The 16,159-nt window shown below is 42.3% G+C and overlaps 1 protein-coding gene across 10 annotated transcripts in view; it reads right to left on the bottom strand.

Annotated features, from left to right (window-relative positions):
* The window catches only part of ST18 (ST18 C2H2C-type zinc finger transcription factor), a 119,975-nt gene that overhangs the window by 52,844 nt on the left and 50,972 nt on the right, over positions 1-16,159 (bottom strand). For 9 of the 10 annotated variants that reach the window (XR_012157219.1, XM_073331199.1, XM_073331197.1 and 6 more), the window contains one exon: positions 1,632-1,828. Coding sequence is in view for 9 of the 10 variants with exons in the window: in XM_073331199.1 (XP_073187300.1) it covers positions 1,632-1,828 (197 nt within the window). In the remaining variant the exon portion in view is untranslated. Of the gene's footprint in view, positions 1-1,631; positions 1,829-12,832; positions 12,898-16,159 lie in introns of all 10 variants that reach the window. The other variant, XM_073331198.1, reaches the window with a different exon arrangement.

Below are 16,159 nucleotides of genomic sequence, written 5' to 3'. Positions count from 1 at the left end.
TACCAAAAAGTGATTTTAAAGCACTCTAACTCTATACCCACCATACTGTCTTGCTCTCATAATTTTGTACAGAAGGTAGACACAGGAGAAAGTGTGCACATTAATGAGGAATAAAACACTGAAGTTATGGAGGTACAGGGTACAATCTGAATCAGCACAGAAAAAGTCAGTTAAAGCTTCTTGTGAGACTGCTGGTATTATGAGATGGAAATACTCCTAGGAGGTCAGAACAGCTACTGAAATCAGCAGAGTTGTGCTTGCTTGGGTCCATAGTAAATTTGGCTCAGTGATTGCCTCAGAATGGAACAGTCAGTGCACAATTCCCTACTAGTTTAAGACATATTTTAAAAGTAATCCCCGCTCTAGCCCTCCACAGGAACTTGCAAGATGTACCCACACAGCTGCATTCCAAAAGAGCCCCCGACAGAAGATTCATCAAAAATAAAATCCTGGCCCCACTGAAGTCAATACAAAAACTTGCACTGACTTCATTAAGGCCAGAATTTCACACATAGTTCTCTTACCTGGATAATAAAGTTGGCTTTCGTTATAGACATATCGGTATACATTCAAGTTTTATAACAGCTATACATACCAGAAATATAAAGGGTTTTGGTTTTCAAAAAAGAAGATTATTCTATTCTAAGTAGACATGGGTATAAATTTGGGAAACTGCATCAGAATCTGGATCCCAATTCTGGGGCTTGAGAACAGCTTCATCTTAATTAGAGGTACCATTACTTTTTCATACTATGTATGATTTCTGATTTCAGATTATCTGCCCATTTCCCCTAGATATTGACCTTTATAACCTATTGACAACTATTTTATTTTTAACAAAAGCAGTATTGATTCCACTGAAATCTGAAACCACTTTCTGCAGTGTTGGGCTGACAACTTGTGCAAGGCTCCTCAAAGAAAAAAATAAGTGCCACTTTATTTTGAAAAGTGTTCCATTAATTTTGAATATATAGTTGAATGTTGAAGGCAGAAAACATACATACATAATTTATATTTATTTATTTAAATATATATGTGTATTATAAATATATCTTATATTCTCCCCCCAGCAGTGACATTTTGCAGCACCCACATAATAGAACTTTCTATAAATTATTGAGCATGTCTGGGTTGGGTATTATAAATAAAGTGCAGATTCTAATAATCAGGTTAAATAGAACACAATTAATAGTCACATTAATAAAATTGCTTTGCTAAATGTTAAAGTCAATATTTTGTTAAGCAGGTGATTGCCCCCACCCTCATGCTGAATATATTAAAGTGAAAATCCTCTATTTACAAATGTGTTTTTCTAAGTAGTTAGTTTTTCACTACATGTTTAACCTCATTCTTTGACAGCCCATATTAAGAAGCAGACACCATTCCTTATCTGACCTGCAGCGATGGCAGGTCTCTGTGACCTACACAGCATTAAGGACCATAGAAGGAGATGTTGTACAAGGTCCTTGTTTTTGAATTACCATATTTATATCTAGATTACCATGTATTATCTCAAATCTACTCTGAGCCCAAATCATTCTACATTCTTTCTGAAAGCATTCAGTTTGACAGATCTCTTTTCTTTGAGGGCAGTGAGTTTACATTAATTTGGAGCCATTCTTCATTGCTACCTGTTGCAGGCGTGTCATTTGTTTCGAGGACACTGATGTCCTCCTGCAACTCTGTTCTGTCCTCATTTTCTTCTTTGCATTCCACACTGGGACTGTAGTGACGGGGTTTCATTAACAGGGACTTCCTTTTATTGACTGGAACTCCTGAAATCTGTTCTTCAGCTTTTCTCTTCTTAGCCATGGAGCATTTGTAGGCACTGCATTGATTTAAAAACGGCAATAATGAAAACAAATTGGACATTAATGAACAAACAGCACTGTCCTATATTTTAATTTCAAGTAGAAAAAACAAGGCTGGTAAAATGCTAATACACTTGCACTTCCAGCCAGCTGTGTTTAGAGGATGTTTAGTTTTAGCTCTTGGAATCTAGAGAGCAGGGCACAGACAAATCCTTCACACCGTTTCTCTTTCACTGCTATCAAAGTCTGGTTATAAAAAATCCTTAATCCCAAGTAAACATATGTTAATCTAAGCTCTGTCCTGCACTAGATGAAATATACCCAGAAAGGGATGAGAAAAGATTTATATTGGTTTGCTAATCCTGAGAAACAGCTAATGTGAAAAGTTTCAGAGTAGCAGCCGTGTTAGTCTGTATCCGCAAATGTGAAAAGTATACCACCAGTTACACTGCCGCATACTGTAACTTTATGACCCTTCTACTTATATAGGTCTGGATATGTGCTTGATTCTTTTGTGCTGCTGCTCATGGGGGTTTTGTTTGTTTGTCTGTTTGTCTTTGATGGGTGGGTGAAAGTCCATTTTAAGATGAATGCATTTTTTCAGTGTGAAGACTTACATATTTAAGAGCAATTTATTTATTTATTTTTGAGATTTGTGAGATGAACTAAACAATATCAATGTCTGATTTTTCTGGTCACTGTGGCCTAGATTCACGAAGGTACTTAGGTGCCTAAACTCCAGACTTAGGCACCTAAATCCCAGTTTTAAGCTCTACTTCAATTCATAATGCTCTTACTGAACCCTGTAGGCACCTAAACTCCCTTTTGCAGTATAAGATCCCCAGGGGCCTATATTTCTTCCCTGAGCCTCCATCCAGACACCAAGTATCAGAGGGGTAGCCACGTTATTCTGTATCTACAAAAACAACGAGGAATCCAGTGGCACCTTAAAGACTAACAGATTTATTTCAGCATAAGCTTTTGTGGGTAAAAACCCCACTTCTTCAGATGCATGGAGTGAAAATTACAGATACAGGCATAAATATATATTGGCACATGAAGGGAAGGGAGTTACCTTACAAATACCTTACCTATCTCCCACCTAAGCCTCAGAGCAATTCACCAACCAAGAGAAGGTAGGTGTTTGGCCACCTATGCCAGGTGTGGGACCTGATCCAGTAGGTTTCCTTGGAGCGTGTTTACTGGATCGTCCCCCTTCAGGCAAATTCACACAGCAGCTGTTTCCACCTCATAACTTTAGCCCAGTGGTTTGTATATTGACCTAGGATGTGGAAGGCCTCTTGTTCAAGTGCCCCCTCTGCCAGAAGGAAAAAAGGGATTTGAACTAGGCTCTAACATCTCTCAGGTGAGTGCCAACCACTAGGCTATGAGCTATTCTGCTAGGAGGTGCCCTCAGGCTATGTCTACAAGCGAGGAGGTGTGTGATTGTGCTGCTCATGAACACATAGTTGTACTAGCTCCCATCGAGCCAGCACAAGGATAAATAGCAGCGTAGCCACGATAGCACTGGAAGAGGCAAAGGAGGCATGGCTTCGTCGCGCCGAGTACAAACCTGCCTGAAATGGGTGGGTGCGTACTCGGCATGGCTAAGCCGTACCTCCGCAGCTGCTACTGCAGCTACACGGTGATGTACACTCATGCTAGTTCAGTCAGAGCTAGTGCAAGTGTGCGTATGCAGGGGCATCACAGCCCTCACTCATAGTCTAGACATAGCCATCGTTCCGTCTGTTGAAGCTGTTTCACTGCGGAGAAATAATTAAAAAGTTATTTGAGCCAGAGAGAGACAACAAGCAAGAGAGAGAGCACAAGCATGAGAGCAACTCAATAGCCTGGTGGTTACGGTACGCACCCAGGATGTGGGAGCTCCAGAATCCCAACCCCTTGCTCCTGGACCTGCACTCTAACACTAACCACTGGGCTAAAAGGCAGAGGGGGGGGGGTCCTCCTCCTCATTGTTGTAGTGAAAACAGCACAGGTGCTTAACTCCAAAGGTAGTGGATTGGAAATGGAGATAGGTGCCTCTCTGCAGATCAGACTTGGGTGTCCCTTCTGTGTGTGTATATGTGTGTGTGTGTGTGGAGGGGCCTAGGTACCTAACTCAGGCTTTGTGAATCACAGAGTGCTCCTGTAACTTTTAAGGCTCCTGAAAGCTAGGTGCTATGACATTTAGTGTCACAGCACCCTCACTCCTTATGTGAATCCAGGCCTTTTCGTTTAGGGGAGTTTACACTGCATTCTTGCTATTAATTTGTATAGATCTGCACATGTTGGGATCTGTCCACAAGAGCTGAAATCAGATATATACTTCTGGCACACGTGGTGTACCATATTCCCCTCTCCATTACACTACTGCACCCCCACCAATGCCAATGGGATTGCATCAGTGTCATGGACCGTGCAATGTGCCAATTCACTGCTTTATCTTTGCCCATGTATCTTGTCTATTTAAGAGGTTTTCGTGGCTGCCCTATTCCTCATTGTAACTGAGCAATTTTCAATAGGTTTCCAAGTCATATTTCCACAGACATAACATGATGTGCATAGAATGCTGATTATGACAACATTATCTCAAGGGAATATGAAAACAAACTTTGGTTGAACCGCTCAGCTAACGTGCATGAGCAGGATCTACAATATATGCAATATTTGGTTCCTATAAAATACTACAAATAAATAAGTAAGTAAATAAATATTTCCCCTACATATCATAGGCCAGATCCTTAGACTTTATTGATGCTGTGCCATTTACTAGTTGAGAATGTAGTCCTGTAACTTAGAATCATAGAATATCAGGGTTGGAAGGGACCCCAGAAGGTCATCTAGTCCAACCCCCTGCTCGAAGCAGGACCAATTCCCAGTTGAATCATCCCAGCCAGGGCTTTGTCAAGCCTGACCTTAAAAACCTCTAAGGAAGGAGATTCTACCACCTCCCTAGGTAACGCATTCCAGTGTTTCACCACCCTCTTAGTGAAAAAGTTTTTCCTAATATCCAACCTAAACCTCCCCCACTGCAACTTGAGACCATTACTCCTTGTTCTGTCATCTGCTACCATTGAGAACAGTCTAGAGCCATCCTCTTTGGAACCCCCTTTCAGGTAGTTGAAAGCAGCTATCAAATCCCCCCTCATTCTTCTCTTCTGCAGACTAAACAATCCCAGCTCCCTCAGCCTCTCCTCATAACTCATGTGTTCTAGACCCCTAATCATTTTTGTTGCCCTTCGCTGGACTCTCTCCAATTTATCCACATCCTTCTTGTAGTGTGGGGCCCAAAACTGGACACAGTACTCCAGATGAGGCCTCACCAATGTCGAATAGAGGGGAACGATCACGTCCCTCGATCTGCTCGCTATGCCCCTACTTATACATCCCAAAATGCCATTGGCCTTCTTGGCAACAAGGGCACACTGCTGACTCATATCCAGCTTCTCGTCCACTGTCACCCCTAGGTCCTTTTCCGCAGAACTGCTGCCTGGCCATTCGGCCCCTAGTCTGTAGCGGTGCATTGGATTCTTCCGTCCTAAGTGCAGGACCCTGCACTTATCCTTATTGAACCTCATCAGATTTCTTTTGGCCCAATCCTCCAATTTGTCTAGGTCCTTCTGTATCCTATCCCTCCCCTCCAGCGTATCTACCACTCCTCCCAGTTTAGTATCATCCGCAAATTTGCTGAGAGTGCAATCTACACCATCCTCCAGATCATTTATGAAGATATTGAACAAAACTGGCCCCAGGATCATAACTTGATCATAATTTTTACTGATACCCTATATATAGGTCCGCAATACAAAAATGTGTGTGAAATATGCTATACCTTCCACAACAGGTTGAGTAATGTAACATTTTGTGGTGGCTGTTTCACATGTATGCAAGCTTTTGGAGTGGAAGGTTAGCAGAAAATCTAAACATATCTTTCAGTTGTGACAAGACCTGAATATTTATATGTCTGTCAGCTATCTAGCATATCTGTGTATTCAATATAGCCCCCACCATGCTAGCATCTGAGTGGCATGACAATCTAGATCATTGGTGGGCAACCTGCAGCCCACGCAGCTTCCTGCAGCTTCCATTTGCTGGGAACGGTAAACTGTGGCCACTGGGACCTGCGGGCAGCCATGCCTGCGGACGGTCAATGTAAACATTGTCTCGCGGCCCACCAGCTGCAGGTTGCCCACCACTGATCTAGGTGACATCATAGCTAAGAAGTAAAAATGTGACACTTCACTAAAAGATCTGCCTCACAACACAATATTCTTCAACCCTTTTCTCACTTTTTGTATAAGTAATTTTCATTGTGGTCATTGTTCTCTCAGACAGGGGAATGCAGCTATGTAATATGACTACTAGCATTCATATTATATCTGTCACAGATGAAAAAACTGCATTTATGGATCAATGTAATCCACTCATTGGTTTCTGGACCCCAGGGAGCATCATAAATCTACACAATGCCCTTGGGTGCTGGATTTCTTATTTGGCTCTCTGATTTAGCTGCAAGATTTGCAAAATTCCATGTCTGCAAACAGCTCCCTATTGGTTACACATATTACAAGGCGCAACAGCATAAATTAATCCTTCCAAGATATCTTATGTGTGCTAAATTGGCTCAAGTTCTGATTGTTTTGGATGGTAGCATGTGACTAAACTTAAGCTTTTTGTTAAAAAAAATATCCATTTCTAGCCAAGCACCTTTTTGGCAATCCACTACTATAAACATGAAGGATATGGAAATATGAAGATCTGCAATTTTAGGAGCTGTTAGAATACTACCAGCATGCATCTTAAACACAGTGGATGCTCTTGATCTACTGAATGCTAAACTTACTGTGAGTGCCATTAAAACCTGGATGTCAACCGCTTGCAGTAGTTAAATGGATTTTGAATTTTGTGGTATTTCTCTTTTTGAGAATAGTGCATACCACAAATATCACAGCACAATAAGTGTCCCTTTTGGAAATGGTGCCCCACGGACACTGACACCCATAGACATATACCTACACAGACACGCCCACCAGAAATATGCAGTATGGATTGAAGTGCATAATGTACCCTGCAAAAAACTGCACGGAATAGTTTATTAGTCATTGTTGCTGAAGTTCTGCAATACTGTATCACTCATAATAGTCATGGTGTTGCAAACAGGTTGAAATTATGAAAAAGAAGTAGAAAGAACCATAACAATGCTTTATAAGCCAAAACTGTCAAAGTTTACTTTTTTAAACTTTTTCATTCATTTGTCAAACTTCAAATTTACCTCCAATGGATATTCTGATAATTTAGGAACTGATACTGTCCTCATTTCCATTGATAAAGCTGTTTCCCACACAATCTAAATTAATACTTTTTGAGGCTAGAAGTGCCCATTACATCATCTAGTCCAGGAGTGAGCAAACTTTTTGGCCCGAGGGCCACATCTGGGTATGGAAATTGTATGGGGGGCCATGAATGCTCATGAAACTGGGGGTTGGGATGCGGGAGGGGGTGAGGGCTCCTGCTGTGGGTACGGGCTCTGGGGTGGGGCCAGAAATGAGGAATTCAGGGTGTGGGAAGGGACCGCGGGCTGGGGCAGGGTGTTGGGGTGTGGATGTGTGTGGGTGTGAGGTCTCTAGCTGGGGGTGCGGGCTCTGGGGTGGGGATGAGGAGTTGGGGGTGCAGGAGGGGGATCAGGTCTGGGACAGGGGGTTAGGGCATGGGAGGGAGTCAGGGGTACAGGCTCCAAGCAGCTCTTACCTCAAGCAGCTCCCAGAAGCAGCAGCATGTCCCCTCTCCAGCTCCTACGTGGAGGTGCAGCCAGGCGGCTCTGCACTCTGCCCTGTCTGCAGGCGCCATCCCTGCAGCTCCCACTGGCAGGAACCACAGCCAATGGGAGCTGCGGGGGTGGCACTTGGGGTGGGGGAAGCGTGCGGAGCCCCCTCGTTGCCCCTACACATAGGATCTGGAGGGGGGACATGCCGCTGCTTCCAGGAGCCACACAGAGCCACGGTATGCATGGAGCAGGACAAGCCCCCAACCCCGCTCCCCGGCTGAAGTGCTGGAGCAGGGCAAGCCCTGGACTCCACTTCCTGGTGGGAGCTTGAGGGCCAGATTAAAACATCTGAAGGGCCAGATGCAGCCCCCAGGCCATAGTTTGCCCACCCCTGATTTAGTCTGACCTTCTGTGATAAATTTCACCCAGTTACTTCTGTAATGAGCCCAATAACTTGTGTTTGACTAAACTGTATCTTCCAAAAAGCCTTAAATAAATGGTCCACAGCTAAAGTGGGGGAAAGAAGGAAAGAAAGATGGTCATGCTATTGTTGAAATCTGCTGAATTCATTTAAGCAAATTGGGACAATGTATTTCCCTAGTTACATATTACAAGCCCATCCCTGTGTTGTCAGCAAAAATGTCATGAAACACATTTGTGTATAACAATATCCTAGAAGGTAGTCAAACTCAAGACTTTGGCAGACCAGAGGCAAGAAAGAGTACCAGAAACAGGGTTATCTGCCTCCTGGAGTTTCACTCTGGGAACAAACCGCAGGAAAATCCCAGCTGATTATAACTAAAATCAACTGGCATCAGGGGAGATGCAGCTCTGATTTACATTCTTTACATGACTCCACACTCCCCTGTGTATGATGGTCAACATGGAACCCCTTTTGGAAGCAAATGTATGATAACTTCAAGTTCTGTTTAATTCAAATTTTGAAGCCAAATTCTGCTCTCAGTCACAACCGCATTTGCTCCAACCCCTCAGACAGAGACAAACACCTACAAGATCTCTATCAAGCATTCTTACAACTACAGTACCCACCTGCGGAAGTGAAGAAACAGATTGATAGAGCCAGAAGAGTTCCCAGAAGTCACCTACTACAGGACAGGCCTAACAAAGAAAATAACAGAACGCCACTAGCCGTCACCTTCAGCCCTCAACTAAAACCCCTCCAACGCATTATCAAGGATCTACAACTTATCCTGAAGGATGACCCAACACTCTCACAAATCTTGGGAGACAGGCCAGTCCTTACCTACAGACAGCCCCCCAACCTGAAGCGAATACTCACCAGCAACCACATACCACACAACAGAACCACTAACCCAGAAACCTATCCTTGCAACAAAGCCCGTTGCCAACTGTGCCCACATATCTATTCAGGGGACACCATCACAGGGCCTAATAACATCAGCCACACTATCAGAGGCTCGTTCACCTGCACATCCACCAATGTGATATATGCCATCATGTGCCAGTAATGCCCCTCTGCCATGGACATTGGTCAAACTGGACAGTCTCTACATAAAAGAATAAATGGACACAAATCAGATGTCAAGAATTATAACATTCATAAACCAGTCGGAGAACACTTCAATCTCTCTGGTCACGCGATTACAGACGTGAAAGTTGTGATATTACAACAGAAAAACTTCAAATCCAGACTCCAGCGAGAGACTGCTGAATTGGAATTCATTTGCAAATTGCATACAATTAACTTAGGCTTGAATAGAGACTGGGAGTGGCTAAGTCAAAATAGCCCGACTTGATTATGTAAAGAGTTGTCACTTTGGATGGGCTAGCACCAGCAGGAGAGTGAATTTGTGTGGGGGGGTGGAGGGTGAGAAAACCTGGATTTGTGCTGGAAATGGCCCACCTGTTGATCACTTTAGATAAGCTATTACCAGCAGGACAGTGGGGTGGGAGGAGGTATTGTTTCATGATTTCTGTGTGTATATAAAGTCTGCTGCAGTTTCCACGGTAAACATCTGATGAAGTGAGCTGTAGCTCACGAAAGCTCATGCTCAAATAAATTGGTTAGTCTCTAAGGTGCCACAAGTACTCCTTTTCTTTTTGCGAATACAGACTAACACGGCTGTTCCTCTGAAACCTATTTCCCCTTGTTTTTTCCTACACCCCCCCCACCCCGTTCCTCAGACGTTCTTGTTAAACCCTGGATTTGTGCTGGAAATGGCCCACCTTGATTATCATACACATTGTAAGGAGAGTGATCACTTTAGATAAGCTATTACCAACAGGAGAGTGGTTTTTTTGGGGGGGAAGGTGTTGGGGGGGGAAACCTGGATTTGTGCTGGAAATGGCCCACCTTGATTATCATACACATTGTAAGGAGGAGGTATTGTTTCATGATTTCTGTGTGTATATAAAGTCTGCTGCAGTTTCCACGGTAAACATCTGATGAAGTGAGCTGTAGCTCACGAAAGCTCATGCTCAAATAAATTGGTTAGTCTCTAAGGTGCCACAAGTACTCCTTTTCTTATTGTAAGGAGAGTGATCACTTTACATAAGCTATTACCAGCAGGAGAGTGGGGTGGGGAGAGAGAAAACCTTTTGTAGTGATAATCACCCATTTTTTCATGGTTTGTGTGTATAAAAACGTCTCCTGTACTTTCCACAGTATGCATCCGATGAAGTGAGCTGTAGCTCACAAAAGCTTATGCTCAAATAAATTTGTTAGTCTCTAAGGTGCCACAAGTTCTCCTTTTCTAGTCACATCACTGTAGATCCAGAACACCACCACTGATTTTAGCCCAGGACACTCACAGATTTGACTCTTCTCAAATGTGCTGTAAGCACATCTCTAGAGCCAGAGGGCTTTTCCTTTATGAAGCAGTGTGATGCATTAGCTTGCCCACATCATATTCCTTTGTCTAACCAGTGCAGCCAGGCTCAATTAGCTCTCCAATAGAGTTTCTAGAGATTCCTCTTCTCTGCTTAAAATAAATATATTTTATCAGAACCAAATTTATATAGGCTTATTTCTGACAACTTTCTCTGAGAATATAGGTGCCAAAGATTGCAGTGATTGACTCTTTCTTAGGAAGCTCAGCTTATTCTTCACAGGCCAGGAAAGTGACTAACATTTTTAACTCCAGTAGAAAAATCCTCCTGCCTTTGCTGTTAGTGTCCTTTTAAGTTGCTACTTCTGAATTTTGAGTGAAATCAACCAGACTTCCACAGCCAGTTCAAGTAATTCACCAAGAACCTATTCTTCCTCTTACCCTCAATCTTATATTGTCTTCAAGGAAAACCAAAACAAAACACTCTAACTTTACTATATGTAGTTGTTTCATACTCTTGATTTTAATTTTCAGTTCATTGCAGTTGCTGACTATTGATCTTACTACAAATTTCCTTATCAAAGTAAATTTATTTTTATAGTTTGTGACTCCTTTCACAGATTTGCTTTTTAAAATGTGTGATATTATGTGTGTATACATGCACAGACAGACACGTTGTCCATTTGTTTCTAAATGTAGATGTTTGATAACGGGCACCATAGGAATTTGAGACTCAGGCTACTATGTAGATATTTGTTTGTTTATAGCTTTATCTAATCTAATCTATCTATCTATAAGCTTAGATATCAGCATTCATGAAGTACCCATTTCAGCATTGTCTTAAAAAGTTTGTCTGTCTGTGTCTCTTTTACACACACACACACGTTAGCAGAGCTATGTCAGGCTGTAGTTTGTCAAACAGTAAACCTATAATTTAGCTTCACTATTACTCATCTCATAAATTCAACATCTAATAGTTCTGTTGCTATTTATCAATGGTCTGCTTGTTGTCATGGAACACTGATTCAGCTGTCAAGGTTATTTGGTAATCTGAGGCTCATAAAATGGGAGAAGATTTTTTTTTTTGTTATGAGCCCAAAGCCAATACATGCTTTCCCCCAATTTAACTGTACTTAAATGTTATGAATAATAAATCATTTTAGTACTGCCTATAATAAGCAGATTTTTAATCAAATGAGTCAGCTACTAAAAACAATCCTGTATCAAATATCATAATACAAGCCAAGAGGTTAAAGTATAAGACAATTACTTGTGTTAGAAGAAAAGCCTCAAGGAAAGTTTTCATGCTTATAGGACACAGACATTTTTGACAATTTTATCCAAAGTGCTTAGGGTCTTCCCTTTCCTTTCTTTTTGCCCAGAGTGTGCATGTGTGAATGGTGGGGCTACGGAGAGTGGAAAGTGCTCCACTTTCCCTAACCACCTAGTGGCCAATTTGAAGACAGCAAGAAAGCTGAATGGCTGCAGTGAACTCCCCTCCCCCTATTAAGCATTAATATTAAAGCACACAGCAGCCTTTCTTTCTGCTGGAAATTGCCCTGCCTACCCTTCCCCATAGATGGCATGATTGTCAGTGGAGGATTTTCCATCTTGCTGTGAGTCTAACTCTTTTGGGATCTGGACGGAGTTTTTCCTTCTTGGCAAGACTGGTAGATATCTGGTTAACTTTTTCCAGTTTCCTCGCAGTCTCCTGCAGGCTGCCATGGGTGAATAGAGAGTGCATACTGTTTAAATAAACAAATGAAAGAGGAAGAGAACACTGTCACACTTCCAGTTGGTATCCCAAGTAAGAGGCTTCAAGGGGCCAGTTCCTGGGGTAAAGCTCAGCACAGGACTGGTGGAATCTGTAAGCTTGTGGGGCAAGAGAGTATTAACTCTTCATTGACTGAGTTCCCCGTCACCTGTTCCCTCATTCCTCCTCCCTGGGTGGTAGGATCCAGTGTCAGACTGAACTATGAACAGAGTGATGCCGCTTCAGGTAAGAGAGTCAACCCTCATTCCTTGGCTCCAGGATCTGAGGCGATTTAACCCCATGCCAGACCCAACTAATGCTTGGTAGTTAAAGGATGGGTCAGCCTCCTCATCCTCTAATATTAACTTTAATTCAGTTGTAGGCTGCAGGTTTAATTCCTAATCAAGTTACAGTCAATATTTTACCTTATAGCAACAGAACAATTGGAAACCTTTGTTATACATTTGTATCACACGATAGTCTGGAATATACAGTGACAGTCAAATGCTACTGTCCTCTTATCATTGTCTCAGCTAGGTTACACAGATCCTCCTCTCTCACAAGTGAACCAGTGGCAGTAAAGCACTCAGTCACTGCCATCTATTACGTATATTGTGGTTTTCTACAATGAGTTTTAAGGTTTTTATTTTATTCATTGTTAACAGTGCAAAAGTACTGAAAAAAGCAGAAATACTTAAGGATTCCTTCCTCCCCCTGTCCAGAATTTGCAGTCTTCTTCTATGGCTGTTTGTTCGTTACCTAGGAAACAGATGCAGATGGAATTTGATTGGCTGTCTTAACAGAGTGACTGTGAGAGCTATAACCAGAGTTTTAGGTTGTAGATGTGTGAGTGCAAGACACAGAAAATGTACACTCTTGAGAATTACATAAATCATATTTCAAAGATGGTGATGGGTGGCAGCAATTGGTAACACCTAGTGCACAAAAGGAGAAATCTCTCTCTTAGGGACACATGATGAGACTGATTACATGGCAGTTGAATGGACACTGGCTCTGGGCTAGAGGTTGATTTTATTGGTGAAATCAACCAAAGACATTGAAGGTAATTGCAAACAATGCAAGAGATGCCAATGATGGACGGCAAAAACTTAGAGAGCAGCTAGCCTGACCAATACAATGGATGAAGAGAAATGATACTATTAATAGAAGAGCATTTGCTGGGACACTGGTAGTTGGAGACCAGTTTAAATAGTGTGAAGATGATAGGCAGTACTATGCGACTTAAAGAATTACAAAGACTCAAGAAGCATGTGTACATTTTGTAGCTCCAGAGAGCTAAGAGGGATAGAGTACCCAGCCTGGGCTGCTGTCAATAGGAAGAGAGACAGAGCCATGATATTACTATGCTGTTTCTTCATAGATAGAAGATACAAGTTGGCATCTTCACAGGAGTGAATTGGAACACCCAAGTCTCCACTGAAGGTCAAAATTCAGGGATTTGTGTGGCATTTCTAATTCCATGTAGTTATTTACTGAATGTGAAAACACTTGTCTTTCCCTACTATACTCAAAGATACATCACAGAAAGTGGGCCGCTGTATAGTTCTCTGAATATAATTGACATGGCTCCTCCATATACGTTCAAATGCATTTAGCAGACATTACTGTTATTTTAAGGGGGAAAAGGTGATGCAATTTCTGGCAGAGAATACTAATTTTGTGAGGCAGCATGCATTGCCCAGACTGAACTGTGAAGCCTGAGTCCCTACCAGGTTTACTTCCTTGAGAGATAGAAAGAGGCACCCAAACAAGGCGATGGGATGGGCTAGCAGCCTGGGTATGACTCTGTCTGAGACCATAGGTTGGTATTCAGGGGGGCTAACCTCTCCTGCCACCACAGCTACACTTCTTCTATTTTTCATGTGATAGCTCAATCAGACCTAGTGTGGGTATGTGTTTTAGAGCTGGGATTTACACTTCCAGCTCTAGAGTAGACGTGCAGCACAGGACTCGCAGCCCAAGAGAAGAGGAAGCTAAGCTGCCTTTGCACCCTTCCAATCCAGGGTTGTTCTGTGTCCCCTGTGTAACACAGACAGACCTGGGGACCTTTATAAGTTACATAGCCTGGCTCCCACTGCCTGTGTGCTGCATTGCTGCCCAGAATCCTTGTAACCCTGTATCCTGATGCCTCACACCAAAACACAAGGAAGGAGGATGAAAGTCCCCCCAACAACCCTGCCACAGCATATCCACTGTGCCAGGGCTTGCAAGGGGATCCTCAGAAGAGAGCCTTACGGCTGTCTACCCCAGTGCCTGTGCTGGGAGAATCTTTCTCTGGTCATACATAGGGCTTGTAGGGCCCCTTATGCTGCTCTGGCACTTTGACTAGGCTAAAGGAGATGAAACAGATGTGAAGATTTCACCCACTGTGTTTATCATCATGGTGCTAATCATGCTCCCTTTGAAATTAAGGGCAAAATCTCAACTAACTTGAATGGGCACCAGGGTGAGCCCTAGTTAGTTTTTACTCTTAAATATTTGTGAGGAAATAAATGTATGAATGGGCTAACTTAACTAAAGGGGAAAGCTGGTTCTAGTTGCTGTGTGGAGAGATTTTTGGAAAATTGAGCATGTGTATACATTTATTTTATAACAATAAAATACTGAGAATAATATTCAGATGTAGAAGTTATTTCTAACTAGGGCAATGGCATGTAAAAACAGTGTGTGATGAGTAAAAATTACATTATTTTACAAACAATTCTAGTCAGTCACATGTTGGATGATATTCTGAGGTCTTCTGGCAGTGGGAAAGCACATTCAAGAAGACTGAAACCTAAAGATAAACAATTGGATCATTAACCCAATTAAGACTCGTTTAGGCATGAAGGAGACATTTGAATACTGCTTTTCACTCTACAGTACTATTTTTGTGTGATAACAAGAACCATCTGACATTCAGTCATGGATGACTTGTGACTTTATGCAAGTGTTAAAATAATCTGTTCAGCTATTAGGGAATCCAATGTGAGATATTACATTTGAGAAAATGGGTTAGTTCCATTGATTTGTGATTGGCTGACAAGATACTGAACACAATTTGCCCTGACTGCTAAGTTGTGGTCAGCATCATGCTATCTAAATCAATTGTTCACAATTGTGTTCAAACATCATAACATTCTGTAATGCAGATAAGGCCTCAGTAACTCAGAAACCAGTCTATAGATATTCAGATCCTTATTCCTATCAGACACACAGGGCCAGATTCTTGATTCCACTCAGGCAGTGCACAGTGACCAGGTTCTGGTTGTAAATGACCAGCAAAGAATCCCTCCAGAGAAGGCTAACTCCCTCACAGTGTAAAACTGGCAAAGCCAGTTCCTCCCACTCCCAACATAGGGATGGAGGTCTGATTTGCTACAGAGATTCTCCAGTGGCTGAAGGTCCTTTAGAGACCGTGTTCCAGTGACATAAGTAGGAGCAGCTTGTAGGCTGCTGTAACTCATGCTGGAGCTGGAAAGTATGATTCTTTGATGGTTCTTTCCTCCACCCTGTACTGAATGAAACACAGACAGAGGGGAAAACTGAGCCTACCATTTTGTTTTTCATGAATGAGACAGACCTTCTATCAGGTTTCTTAAGTATATATTTGAAAAGAATTTAACTCAATAAACCATATCAAGGAAAGTCAGGCATCTTCAATCAGAATTGGGGAATTGATGTCTTCTTTTGAAAGGCTTGGTAGACAAGTCCTATTTGGAGGACATTTTGCACTTGGGGCAGCCTGGGACTGCAAATCAGTGGAATTACTCCTCCTTTATACAGGTGTAACTGAGATCAGACTAAAAGAAAAGGAGTACTAGTGGCATCTTAGAGACTAACCAATGTATTTGAGCATAAGCTTTCGTGAGCTACAGCTCAATTCATCGGATGCTGTAGCTCACGAAAGCTTATGCTCAAATAAATTGATTAGTCTCTAAGGTGCCACTAGTACTCCTTTTCTTTTTGCGAATACAGACTAACACGGCTGCTACTCTGAAACCTGAGATCAGACTCTATC

The sequence above is a fragment of the Lepidochelys kempii genome, chromosome 2 (genome assembly GCF_965140265.1).
Source record: "Lepidochelys kempii isolate rLepKem1 chromosome 2, rLepKem1.hap2, whole genome shotgun sequence".
Lineage (NCBI taxonomy): Eukaryota > Metazoa > Chordata > Testudines > Cheloniidae > Lepidochelys > Lepidochelys kempii.
The sequence above is the reverse complement of the archived record's forward strand: the minus strand, read 5'-3'. Positions and strand labels throughout refer to the sequence as shown.